The sequence below is a fragment of the Corticium candelabrum genome, chromosome 9 (assembly GCF_963422355.1).
Source record: "Corticium candelabrum chromosome 9, ooCorCand1.1, whole genome shotgun sequence".
Lineage (NCBI taxonomy): Eukaryota > Metazoa > Porifera > Homoscleromorpha > Homosclerophorida > Plakinidae > Corticium > Corticium candelabrum.
In genome coordinates, this window is record NC_085093.1 from 6,781,726 (window position 1) to 6,795,586 (window position 13,861).

The following is a 13,861-nucleotide window of genomic DNA, read 5'->3' on the forward strand; positions in this document are numbered from 1 at the left end:
GATGATGTGAATCGTCTGCTGGGAAGACTAGACAGTACCGGAGGGCTACTAGATGCCAACAGGGCGAGCTTGCATGTCAGCAGAGAAAACTAAGCAGTTTCCGCTAGTAACCGTTCCTGAGTTAAATAAAGGTCAAACGAATTGGGGGCCGTACGATATTTCCTTCCAACTCTCTCTCCCTCTCTCATGACATTATTACCTGCAGACTGCAAAGCTGCAAAAGAAAAAACGACTGTTCGTCGAAAGGCGCGTTACCTCGACTCGATGAGCGTGCGCTATCTCTCCTGGAGAGTGGCAAACGGAGACAGTGATAGTGTTGTTGTGTTAGCTAGTCACCTATAAACCTATCTCAGGTGCGAAGTTGCAGAATTGCCTTTGCGTTTTCATGGGGGAGGTCGTGTCCGGTGAATCGATGGTGATGTCCGATGAACGAGGTCGCAGAGAAGGATCACGTTTAGAGTCCTAGCATAACCGTTTCAAGCCTTTGCAAGTCCCGCGTCTGGAATCACAGTCTTTACTAATCCTTCTTACTGTGGGCTTACTTTGTTTACTTCTTGCACGATGATTGATGGTGTCCGATAACAGGGGCGTCGCTCTAGTTCCCGTATATTGAACTTGTAGCACGCTTGCGCCTAGAGTCTGTACAGTAGAGCACGTGGGGAATTGCATCGGCTCATTCTGGTGCAATCGCTAACACTACAGCTCGGATCGCAGCTATTTAGTAGAGAACGAATGACCGAGATATAGCTGCCGAGATTTGATCCAGGACTCGAGCTCCCGTATCTACCATTACGATGGCTAGAAAGTCTTTCGATTTTAAGTTCAATCTCATTTTGGTTGGTGACAGTGATGTTGGCAAAACGAAGATTTTGACTCGATTTGGTTTAGACGTGGGGGGTTTGCCTGATTTTTCGACGGGTATAATTTGGTTGTGTTGACCTCATCTAAGCCTGTTACGTACTCTCTTATTGTTTGCTTAGGCATGCCTGACTTCAACACAAAGACAGTGCTAGTACAAAAGAAGCTGATTGAGTTGAAGCTATGGTTATAAGATTTTATGACTAGTTGAGAAATCTACTTACAGTACTCACATTTTTGTCAATTAATTAACGACAGGAATACCGAAGGGCAGGAGAAATTCCGCTCCATCAATGCTGATTTGTACAGAAGAGCTATGGTAAGTAGATTGCTATTCTGGCGCTTCTAAAAGAGAAGCAATACTCAAATGGTTGCTCGCTTGCACGTATCAAGGGTTTTATGCTGGTGTATGATATCACCTCGAGGAGTTCTTTTGACAACATTTTCATGTGGCTTCGAGAAATTGAGGAGGAGGTCCTTGTTATGATAAAGAAATATTTGTTTTATGTTTGGTGTTTAATTAATTAAACAGTTTAATTATCTTAGAGGGCACCAACTGAAATTGAGAGAATATTATTGGGCAATAGGTGCGAGATGTGTGACAGACGGAAAGTCAGCAAGGAAGAAGGGGAACGATTTGCAAGAGAACATTCTATTCCATTTCTGGAGACAAGTACAGAAAATAACTTGAACATTGAGCAAGTAAGCTGTATGGTCAACAAATTGTAGAGATTCATGTTTTAGGTCAATTCTCTATAGGCGTTTATGACGTTAACAGAAAACATTCTTAAGAAGGTATGTTTCGTTAATGTTAATTTGTCAGGGGTCGTGTAGAAGTTTAGTCATTTTCAGAAGCATACGAATGCACACTTCACAAACTTTCCACAGCCCCGTGGAATATATATATATATATATATATATATATATATATATATATATATATATATATATATATTGAGTGACACCCATATATTTGTATATAATACAGATAACACAAATAACACATATCCGCCCTAAGGACGGAAGCACAAAGAGTCTAAGTCATAATAATTAGGTAGATAGTCATTAATCAGTCTTGAGTTATACTGCCGTAAACGAACAGATAACTGTTCATGAAATTGCCTGGAAGCTTGGCCCAGAGACAAGCCAGATGATAGAAGAGACGTCTTTACAATTGATCTCAACACTTCCCGACTATGTGCAGCCCATACTCCGTATGATTCCACCACAAGAGGGTAGAACAAACAGCCATAACTTGAAACGTTAGCAAGATGGCGTTCATCTTTGTCCACTTCCCCAGCCTCAGCAGCAGCACCAGCTTTTATGGCAGCATTAATAAGGTGAGAGGGAGTGAACGAATTCCTCACAGAAATGTCGAAATAAGCAGCCTTGCCTAGGGAAAAGTCGGGATGGAAAACGTCACCTGGTCTTGTCATAGAATGAGAGGAACAGCGTTGTTCTCGACGTACATTGGAGTTGTCTAAGAGCAACCAGTGGAAGATGACGTCACATAAGGCATCATGTCGCTTAATCCGAAGAGGACCACAGCCAAGAGCATGGTCACCAAAAATGTCCAATTCATGACCGCACACACAACTGACTGAGTGTGGGGGTGCTGGAAAACCCGGAATTCCCAAACGCAAACGCAAAAGTCACAAATTCACGCGGAGACATGGCCAGGCCTAGACTTGAGTTGGGGATTGCCCTCAACCAAGCCCCCGCATGAGGATATGCGACAGCACTGAAACGTGCCTGTTCTCGCAGACTAGCAAGGCTGACTTTAATGCTGGATCTGAAAGCATTATCCAGAGCCTTCTGGAAGGAATTTTTGTGTAGAAAAAACAGAGGACGAGACAGAACTAGTAGGTAGTAAAAGACTTGCAAGATGTTGCCGGCATTGCACTTCACCAGGGAAAAATGAAGAATGCTGAGTCCAATCATTTTCTTCATGTACCGGCATGAACGCTGAGTTGTTAAGAAAACGGAGAGACAACTGCCGAGAAGAGTTGCAGCTGCCAACGAAAGCTGCAGATGAAGATCTAGAGGCCCCACGAAGACCTAGACCACCCAAACGAACTGGAAGAGTTGCCTGTTTCTATGCCAGGTCAGAGACCGAAGAAGAGGATATATATATATATATATATATATATATATATATATATATACAGTGAAACCTGTACCAGCGACCAGCTTCTCTCAGTGGCCACCTGGCTTTAGCGACCGCATCTGCCTGGCACGGAACGTTGTCCCATACAATAGCTACTGTACTAAGCGACCACCTGCCCAACGCGACCAACGACCGCTAATCCAAAGGCCCCACAGCAATTAACATTTCTTCTAAGCGACCACAATGTACCTTTTTCGTCTTGATTACACATTCCATCACGGCTGTCACCTCTCAGAGGTGTTGCTGTCACACATGCGATCATGTGAAGAATTCGGAGACCAGTGGGAAAAAGACCTCCTACATCAAGCAAAGAGGCGGTGTGAGGATCGAGATAGAGAGGATGTCGTTGACGCTGGACAATATGGCATTGAAACAAGTGACACTGAAGATGATGATGATTATGATCCACCTCAAATTCGAGTTCAAACTTACAAACAAGCCGTAGAGCTCGTGGACGACCTATTCCAGTTTTCACTCATCAAAAATGATCAGAAAATGCTGGATTTGGTTGCAAGGCTGGAAAGTGTGGTGCAGAAGATGAGTTTGGAAACCAGGCAGCAGCAAACTTTATCCAGTTTCTTTTCCCTGTCACAGTAGCTAGCTTTGATTAGAACAGTCTGTAACCACGTGGACGAAATATGTACATTGCACAAAACAAGAAACAAGACGTTTAGCACTTTGTAAGTCCTTGTCGTGGTGGTCTGGCATGCAGGCTATAGGTGTGTGGAAGCGCGAGGCTTCCTCTACTAAGCGACCACCTGTCCTAAGCGACCAATACCCCTGGGTCCCACAGGTGGTCGCTTAGTACAGGTTTCACTGTGTGTGTGTGTATATATATATATATATATATATATATATATATATATATATATATATATATATATATATATAGTTGGAAATGATGATAAGGTGTGTGTGTGTGTGTGTGTGTGTGTGTGTGTGTGTGTGTGTGTGTGTGTGTGTGTGTGTGTGTGTGTGTGTGTGTGTGTGTGTGTGTGTGTGTGTGTGTGTGTGTAATTTTACTAATTAATAATTTGTGTTGTATATTTAGGTCATGTCCGTATCTCCATTGTCATTGCCTGTCAGCTGTAAGTAAAAAAAAACCATTATTAATACAGTTTGCTGAGTAGTATTGGTAACTAACTACAGTACCTACTCTTTTATCACTCTGCCCATGGCATGTCAGCTGAGTCTGAAGTATGGGATGGTGTCTTACTGGAGGCTATGACACCTTTATGTGCTAATGAACAGAGGTGTTTGACTCAATTAAGTTTGCTATCTACTAATCCTCTGTCATCTGTGATTCACTGAAGCTGTCAAGTTTTGCATCAGAGTCGGAGTCAGTAAAGAACAAGTCTGCAGTTTCTTGTTTCAGTTCTCTTTTGCTCAAATGAAAATGGTCAAGGAGCTCCTCGTTTTGCGAGCCATTCTCAACCTTTGAAATACCACAACTTTATGATTGTGTCACATCTGATAGTAATCTATGACTCTCAGACTGATACATCCAGCTGCCATCCTTGACACACTACTACAATGCTATTCTATGATGAGGCACTTCTTTTCTACTGTAAATGAGTGAATTTATCTTGGCATGACTGAGAACTCAATGTTTGAATGATGTAGCAGCAATCTATGCGCTAAATTTTTCATCTGGGTGCCAATTAACACCAATTAAGTAGAGATTAGGTGGGAAAATGTTAGACACTGGGCTGGGAATAGGTGCTTGATGGATAATGTGGTGATACAAGAGTAGGTATGGTCACCAAACATATCACTGACTTGTAGCTACGTTTATGAACAGGAAGGTTTGACTAACCAAAGTAGACTTTAAATGAAGTCATTGTGGTGTTATCTTATGACAAGAAGGAATGTTATGAATTGCAGTAGTCATTTACCAATGCATGTGTTGTACAAAAGAGATTCTTAGAAGTTGCTAATGACACACATTTGATATATCCACTTGCAATGTACACCCATTGTTTACTTTGTTTGCTTCACTATTAACTTGTTCAAACCAAGTTTTGGTTTTATCAAAGAATCTAATTCCGTTTGTTTGTCCGGGCTGCATACGTTTACAACTACTTTGATGTTTACAATGTGGTTGTAGTAGATATGAACACCAGGGACGCCAGTTTCTCATAGAAGCTTGTGTGTAAGAACTGGGCACAATAGTACAAGAGAATCTGATACGAGGCTAATTAGGCCACACTGAAAAAATTCTTTTGTCCTGGGTAATATAAAGTAAAAAATCACGATCGGTCGGAATTTTTTGTATTTTCCACAATATTTTTCGATTATACAATGAATGATGGCGATGCACGGTGTCCGGTACCCTCACTGTCACAGACATCAACCGGCTGGTATCCGAGACCAGTAGTCCTGAGGAGATCATAACGTTAGCAACCAGACGATCCATGCTAGTGGCTGTACCTCCAGATCAGATGTAGGTGGCTGGGACAGATGCTGCTCCAATGCCTTCTGCATCAGCACGTCCTACACACTTTCAGTCAGAACTTGCTTTCAAGTTCTCGATACCAAAGCAGCTTCCACAATACACGACGTCTACCAAACACTCAATTCAATCCAACATTGTCATCCGGCACTGCATCGTAGCGAGTACCTGGATTTGATGCTGTCTGCACAGACATCAGATGCCGTGCTTAGTTATCCTACGTTATGCACAGAATGTTTTTCAGCCCTTGCACACTAGTACTGTGCGTGACAGGTATCAGTGATAGAGACATATGTATGCAAAATGTTCGAAGATAGTGCTGCAAAAATTTGGAAAAAAATTCAAGACAATTTAGTCGGTTGGGTTACTCAAACGAAGAGTAGTTTTAGTGTGGTCTTACATGTATGTGGAAGCTTGTGTAGACTTGTTAGTCTGATGGTACAAGAAAATATTTAGGAAGCTGCTTAGATCACAATCTCCATTAAATTGCTGCTGCCAGTGCGCTAGTACACACACTGCCCCACTGTGCTCATAGAGGATCACTGTCCAGTTATTTTGTTTGGATACCAGTTTGAAAAATTGTATACATGAAATCAAAATCTTGAAATCAGAGAAACTCAGCACGATAATGCTGGAAAGGATGTGATACCATACCACAAAATCTACATCGTTAGTACCGCCAGAATTTTTGGGCTTGTAAGATCGCAAGTTTGGGTAGCGTGCAAACAGCAATTGCAAGAGATAGCTTATTTACAGATCCTGCAAGTGGAAATGCATGAAAATGCCGTTCGGAAAGTAAGGGTACATTCAGGACGGAAACGGTGGAAATATTGTATTCCACAATGTTGCAATAGTGGAAGCAGAACCGGAAGGACCGTGAAATGTTTATTGGCAGAAGCTGTAAAACTGAAGAGAATGCTTCCACGTTGACTGTGGTTCACTCTTCACTGTAAAAAATGAACCGCCTATCAGAACACAGGGCACTCTACTTCTTGACGCACAGCCTCCTGTTCCCATCTATTTGCACACTAAATCCCATAACGGTGGGAGTTGTATTTCTGATCTTCTAGCCTACAAGATTTGCATCAGATAATATAACACTTTTGAACTTGCAAAACACACACTTAGGGAGCGGGGTAAGCGTATTGTATTCTTTTTATTACAAGGTTGATGCAACCTACACTTGCAATATATACAATTCTAGCTAAGTGCCTTGTTCTTCGCCCTGGGAAATTAATTAGCACATTTCCGCATATACTATACTGTACATACACTTCGGGCATAATACAAGGTCATTTTGCGAATACAACATAAATTCCCGGTGTGTCGAACGTGGAAGCATGCCAGCACATCCCTGCTGCTTTCCGTATGTCACTCTGAAGTGGTACATAGCTAGAGAGACAATACAAACTCCCAGATAATTTGTAACCCCGTATATGTCAAGTCACATCTTAGCTATTTCAACAACCCTGTTTTATGTGGTCATTTCAAAGACGTTGCTGCCATTGCAGGGAACGGATCTATGGGCAAACGAACATAATGGTATTGTTCAAAGAATCGGATATACTCGAAAATATCTTGCTCTGATTGACGTCGCTGATGATAAATGACACTCTCTGAGCATACCGTCTGAGGTCAGGAATGGGCATTTTAAATTTGGTGGAGATCTGATGCGCCATTTTAGAGGAATTGGGGTGCGAGTGGAGGCAGGTTCGATCAGCAAGAAATGGCTTTGTCTCAAGACAGCTCTGGAAGATGATGACACCTCGACTGTCCACCTTGATCAAATCAGCATGCGTGAGGTAACACTAAGTGAAACCACAGCGAACAGCCTTACGATAAATCACGAACTATAGAGAAACGATAGTGGCACATAGGTACAGGGCACAGATCTCCGGGAACAGCTGCAGTTACTATTCCACAGTGAGAAAAAAGACCACGTGACAAAAGAGGAGCGCAGAAGTGCAGCAGTTTGGAGCGCATAGAGAGCAAACACTTTGATGAATTCACGATCTGCAGACGAACTCAGCACAAAGCAAAGTACAGGGCACCGGCTACCAGGAAGGACACCAGTCACTCTTCTATAGTAGAGAAGGTTGCTTTCTAACGAAGGAGCGGAAAGGAGTGGCGGTTTGTGAGCACAGAGGGAGCAAATACTCAAAATGGCTGCACCCATGGACCACTTTCCTTTACCATATTTTCGTGAATAGTCCCCAAAGGGGCTATTTTCACAGTTTTAAAACATAGAGCACAATTTGAGAATGGAACATTATTATTTCGCAAGCACAGAGTCTGTTGCGTTGTTCATTTGCATACCATCACACTACACAACAAAGTATCTAGTCTAACCCCTGGCTACTTTTGCTTTCACTTGAGTCGTATTTCTGGTCTGTTGCATACGTTGAATGTTCATCGTCAGTCAGTGGTTCAATCTGGGTGTTCATGAAACAACTGTACACATTGAAAGATGCGCATGCATATACAGTAATTGGGTTTGAATACTACCCCAGTGGGACACTAATTGAGCATAGGGCATTATTATTTTGTGTAGGCTCACGATGGGATATTATTTGAGCATGGGGTTTAATTTGAGCATGGGGCACTATTCACAGAAATACTGTATATCTATCTGTAAAATTAACCACGTACTTAGAATCGTTTCTACCTCATAAAATCCCCCTCAACTGCAGCAGTTTGATATCAACATGCAGAAGACTTTGAGAGGATAATTAACTGTTCTGTTTCTGAAAGTTCATGGCATCAGGCTACACTGCCTATTCGACTTGGTGGTTGGGTTAGGAAGCATGTTGAAGCTCTCCAGCAGCTTATCTTTCAAGTTGTAATCTCACTCACAAGCTTTCATGCTGATTTTTATTGCAAAGTTTACAGGCGATTAGCTTATACTCAAATAAGCGTATGTCCATTCCATTCCCAGGTGAACATACAGCTCAAGACCATTTAGGCTGTCTTAACCATTTACAACCAATCAACAGCAAATATCAATTTCAAATCATGCTGGATTTCAATTTATACTCTTCTCTCAAGGAGTCCGCCAGCATTCGGGATCGTGCTCGACTCAACACCGTTTCAAGTCGACACACCAGTGCATGGTTGCGGGCAATCCCCAACCTCAACTTAGGCCTCACCATGCCTAGCAAGGAATTCAGCGTAGCTTTACGGATCTGGCTGTCAGCCCCTGCCACCAAGTATAATCATCAATACGTTTGGTCACCACCTACGGGGATGTACGCAGAGAATAAAACGTCACAATTCCCTGTGTGAAGTAATTTTTAATGCAGGGCTAGTAGATGATCATCGTTGTTGCCGTGAGATGAAGAAATGCAACAGCACTAGTGAAACAAGACCAGGGGATGTTTTCCATCCTGACTTTGAAGGTCTGCCAACTTACTTTGATCTTACCATTCGGAATTCTTTACAGCCTTCTTACCTTATCAAAGCAGCCAGTCACCCAGGACCAGCAGCTGAAGCGGGAGAGATTGATCAGAAGCATGATGGGATAGTTTTACAGCCTGGTAGTGTATTTCACCCTCTTGTGGTTGAAACTTTAGGACTTTGGTCACCAAAAAAGTGATTGCACGTAGAACATCATTTCATAACAATTCGTCTATTAGTCATTCTGTATGTAATTTGCAGCAGCAACTTTCTGTCAAATTGTGGCTTTTAATGCAAGAATGTTAATAGCCATATTAGCACTGGAAAGTAGGGTTGGTCCTGATTGGGACCTGTAAATATATATATTACAGGTTTGCATATGATCGTGCTGAAACAAAAATTCTTGTACCGTATTATTGCCCATAAAAGCGCATGCACTTTTGTATGAGGTTCATTGAACAGCATTCTCCAAGATGAATGTTGGGAATCTATAGACAGAGATGCTACATGACACAATGAGAGAGAGACATGTGTGTGTGCACGCGCACGTGCGTAGACCCTGAAATAAGGATTTCAAATCGATCGGCCCCTTGGTCAGATCCTTAGCTGCCATTTTGAAGCGGCCCTGTTGCAGCCGCCATTTTGAAAAATGAATGGCTGATTACATAATCCTTTGAGTCTGATGCATGTCATGACTCATAAGTGTTTGTGTGATGTGAGTTGTGTCTTCTAAGCTGGATATGTTTATGCTGAACAATGTGATTCATAAAAATATTTAATTAGCTCAGCTATAGTTATATATCCGTATTGTAGAGTATGCTTATATCGGAACCTAGCTATTTGTGCAAATGCCCTGTAATGTGTATGTACTATAACGGTAGTCTGTTGTGGTCATTTGTGGACAGTCTCACTGGCTGTACAGTGAATAATATTTAGGCAATGACACTATCTTCTTAGGGTTGAGGGAGAACTCTTCAAGACTCAAGTCTATTCACCTGATTTACAACATGGCAACACATGGCAGAAAATGATTGGGAATCCATATTCCAAAGTGTAATCAACCTATTCAGAAACAACAGCCATCTTGGGATGTGCAACTGTATTCAGTACAGACCTGATTGCAACGTCGGGGTAGACGCTGTGCATGTTGCATGCAATATCAGAGATGCCACATGCTGGCGTATGTCCATAATCTCGTTGTAGCTAGACACTCATTCTGCAAAATGTTCACTATGGATAGTCTCATCATCTTCTAGGCTCTAGCCTTGTTGGGAATTTGCAAACTGCATATAATCTTTATGTTTATCTAAATTGCTATACCATATCTAAATACCACAATATCCTTGTTCAATTATAATATCCTTGTTCAATTATGATGCCTCTAGTTGTATTGAGTGGTCACGCGTTGTAAAAAGATCTGCCAACTGCTAACGTACACAACACAAGAATGATTAGGACCTAACCAGCAGGGTAAATAGCACCTTCTGGCCGATACGTGGTGAAAATTCTGTTGAGTGTTCTGTTTTAGTGTTAGGAGTGACTGAATTACAGAGTAGAACGTGCTTGTAGAGAGTGTTAGCGTTAAAGAGCACTCTCACTGTCAGTGTTCTGCTCAGGATTTTTGGAGTGGTGGTTGGGTATCAGCTGCATTAAGGGGTGTGGTTTATTTTTGACAAGAAAGCGTCAAACGGAATGTATCACACTGTTGATGGTCTATGATCTGAAAGAGCAGACAGTGAAAGCTGCAACTTTTGTCAACAGTCGGGAACTATGTTGCCCAGTCTCACGTTTAGTTTGATTGGCTGTGCAATGATTCATGATCTCCTTAGACCGTGCGCCACAATTTGCAAAACATCGCAAAACGGTGACATATGCACGATCACAGCAATCAGTTCCTTGGTCAAAGCTGTAAAGTTCATTGAGGAGCTCAAGACCATTGACTTTGCAGAATTACTCACTGTAGAGAAAGTACTAACCAGATTGCACCATGAGGCAGCTGAGATAACGTATCAAGGTGTAAAGTAAAGATTACGAAGTACAATATAAGTGTAGAATATTTAAAGTCGCAAAAATATTCTTTTGACTACTATTCTTTATTGCCTAAAGGGACGTGTGAAAGCCAGCATTTAGATTTGCTAAACGAAGCAGCTACAGTTTTGGCAACCCATGGCTGTGGAATCATGGAGACTCTGCTGTTCAGAACTTACTTCATCATTTCGAAACATCCTTACAACACGTGGGCGTTGACATCCCAGTTCTTGTTGATGAATAGCTGTGCTACGTGACTATGGCAGAAACTATCTTAATCTTGTCGAAGATAATTATCAAACTGTTTGGTGGAAGTCAATTCTGCAGATGTTGGAAAGTGGACAAACATCTTAGCACTTGTTCAACTTCTTTTTACATTTCCTGTTGCTAACAGCAGTATAGAAAGAATCTTGTCAAGGCTCAACCTGATCAAGAGTGCAGTCTGGGAGAAGATAGTCTTGAGAATTTAGTTCGCATTTGCATAGATGGACCTCTGCTATTACAGTGGGATGCAGGCATTGCCATTAGGTGTTGGTGAAGAGACAAACTGCATAGGCAGAGTAGAAAATCTGAAATGTGTGAGGTCAATGGCAGCACTTTATCTAAACTAGGTAGTGAAATTCGAAAGATGTATTTCACTTGGAAGATTTGGACAAGTATTTTTCTCAGTGTTAACATAAGAAATTTTAAACTTGTGTCTTGCTAGCAGGTCATTGTATATGACAATAACTCGTTTCTAAAGATCACAGCTAAGTGTTTGTGTTCATTGCATTATTACAATCATGTATGCAAACAGGGAAAAGAGTGCCAAGGTGTTAAAATTTACTCAAGTTACCTGAAACAATAAACAGTTGCTATCCCAGTAAGGCAGTGCCGTGGGCTTTATCCCCCAAATGGCGCCTACTAATCTGGTTGCCAGGGCTCAAAAAGGTACATGTAGTGTGATGCTGCATCTGTGAAGACCATAGAGCAGTGACAACAGCTCTTTATTATTCTATCTGTACGGAAACATGAATATATTATACATATATAATTATAATATATATATATATATATATATATAATTATATGTTATATATTTTATATATTACATTATATGTTATCTAGTATATATAGAGCTCAAAGTGTGTGTGTGTGTGTGTGTGTGTGTGTGTGTGTGTGTGTGTGTGTGTGTGTGTGTGTGTGTGTGTGTGTGTGTGTGTGAGCGTCAGGCCTGTACACAAAATAGAAAATGTAGTCTTGCGTAGCCAAACCCCACTCTCTTACTGTCTGTCGGCAGGGAAGAGTTTGGTGAAATTGCACACAACGACTTGTGTCTGGCATGCACCCACCAACTTCCTGGTGGCTGCTAATCATATTAGGGTTAAGATGACAGGTAAACAGGCGATACAGTACAACATGTTCTTCATTAGCGTCGACGATACCAGCTACAGGAAGGCTTGCCAGGTTGTTCAAGTTCAGTGAATAGTGAACAGTGAATAGTGAAGAGAGACTATTGTAGCTAGCTTACATCTGTTATTTAGACTGTCTGGTTAGCGTCATTTGAGCCATCTTTTTTTGTCTCTTCCCGCAGTCTTTCAAGTTGCAGTTCTAGTCGACAAAAGGAAACAGGCTTGCCTTGACATTTGTAGTACAAACAGGTTTCGGTATCAAGCTTGTCCACAAAGGCTTTCTAGATCGCTGGAGCAGTGCGAACGCCCCTTTTTTTCTCTCTGTGCGTTTTGCTGAAAAGGTACTTCGAACACAAAGCATACATAGTTTACTGGCTTCTATACATCACTAGCAATCAACTTCCATTGTGGTATTTAACATTAAATAGTACATTTTAACGTTAATATGATTAGCAGCCATCAGGAAGTTGGTGGGTACGTGGGTGTATGCAGACACAGGTTGCTGTGTGTGCAATTTCACCAAACTCCTTACCTACCGACAGATATCAAAGAAGTGGGACATGGTGTGGTTTTGCCTAGCTCGTTAAGTAGGCGTGGTCAAGTGAATCTAGCGCTCTAACGAGGTGTCATTTCTACAAATAGAGCACAAAAAAACTTGCCAAGTAACTTTAGTTGCTCTTTTTCAGTAACATCCGTACTTCTGACAAGGAAACTCTGAATATTGAGCAGGTTGATAACGTCGAACATTTGCCTACCCAGCACGAAGTGGTGAAACGTATACATATACATGTATTAGCTATTTAATCAACTACACCTTGACCAGAAGTATACGCTAAGGGCGACTGGGGAAAAGTTCATATTTGGAAAAGTGGTACAGTAATGGCCGGGGGGGGGGCTGATGCCCTTCTGACATCTCAGCAATTAAAGATACAAGGAGAACATTTCCAGTTATAATATCCAGAAATTGTCTGGATTTGGAAGATTGCACATACTCACCACAACCCTTACACACGTGCAACGTGCAAACCAGTAAATACTGGAAGCTCGAACATAAACAATTGTTCTTTTGTCATATGTACAGATAATATAAGTAGATAGGCTACAAGATTTTTTGTTATCATGAGGACCTTGTAGCAATAGCTGTCTTCAAATACATATTTTTCTAATTTCCTGTATCTGACAAAGCGGACCTTTCATCTTCTGCATACAGTGGTGTGCGCGCGCGTATGTGCATGCAGGGGGTGAGTGGGTGGGCGTGCTCGCTCATGCAACTATGCCGACACCCATAATTGATGAACAAGAGACTGTTAAAGTAGACGTTTGAAGTTTTTGATTACATGCCATGTATTTGTTTTTATATTTATCCAGTTCTATTACAAGCAAGTGTTATTTCATTGTCAGTAATTATTTCTTCTATGATAATCTACATGTTAAACTTAGACATTTGTTGTATTTACCTTGTAATTTGTTTCATTTCTTTCTGTTCTTGACCGTCCTAGTCCTCAAGCAAGAGCTCTCTATCAATAAGCATACAAATACAGGCGAACACATAACGGGTTTTGAGTAATTAAT

General features: G+C 41.4%; 1 protein-coding gene across 1 annotated transcript; it reads left to right on the forward strand.

Annotated features, from left to right (window-relative positions):
* Positions 1-668: 668 nt before the first annotated feature.
* LOC134184396 (ras-related protein Rab-10-like) lies at positions 669-13,856 on the forward strand. Its single transcript, XM_062652070.1, has 8 exons — positions 669-918; positions 981-1,044; positions 1,117-1,177; positions 1,252-1,332; positions 1,405-1,560; positions 1,618-1,653; positions 4,077-4,113; positions 13,789-13,856. The coding sequence occupies exons 1-8, from the start codon at positions 795-797 to the stop codon at positions 13,854-13,856; spliced, it is 627 nt and encodes a 208-aa protein (XP_062508054.1). The 5' UTR covers positions 669-794.
* Positions 13,857-13,861: the final 5 nt, after the last annotated feature.

Bases quoted from the DNA above. Each gene is read 5' to 3' on its own strand.
- LOC134184396 (XM_062652070.1), top strand. From the start codon at position 795: ATGGCTAGAAAGTCTTTCGATTTTAAGTTCAATCTCATTTTGGTTGGT. The intron at 1,333-1,404 runs GTCCTTGTTATG...TAATTATCTTAG, and splicing joins TTCGAGAAATTGAGGAGGAG to AGGGCACCAACTGAAATTGA. The intron at 1,561-1,617 runs GTAAGCTGTATG...AATTCTCTATAG, and splicing joins ATAACTTGAACATTGAGCAA to GCGTTTATGACGTTAACAGA.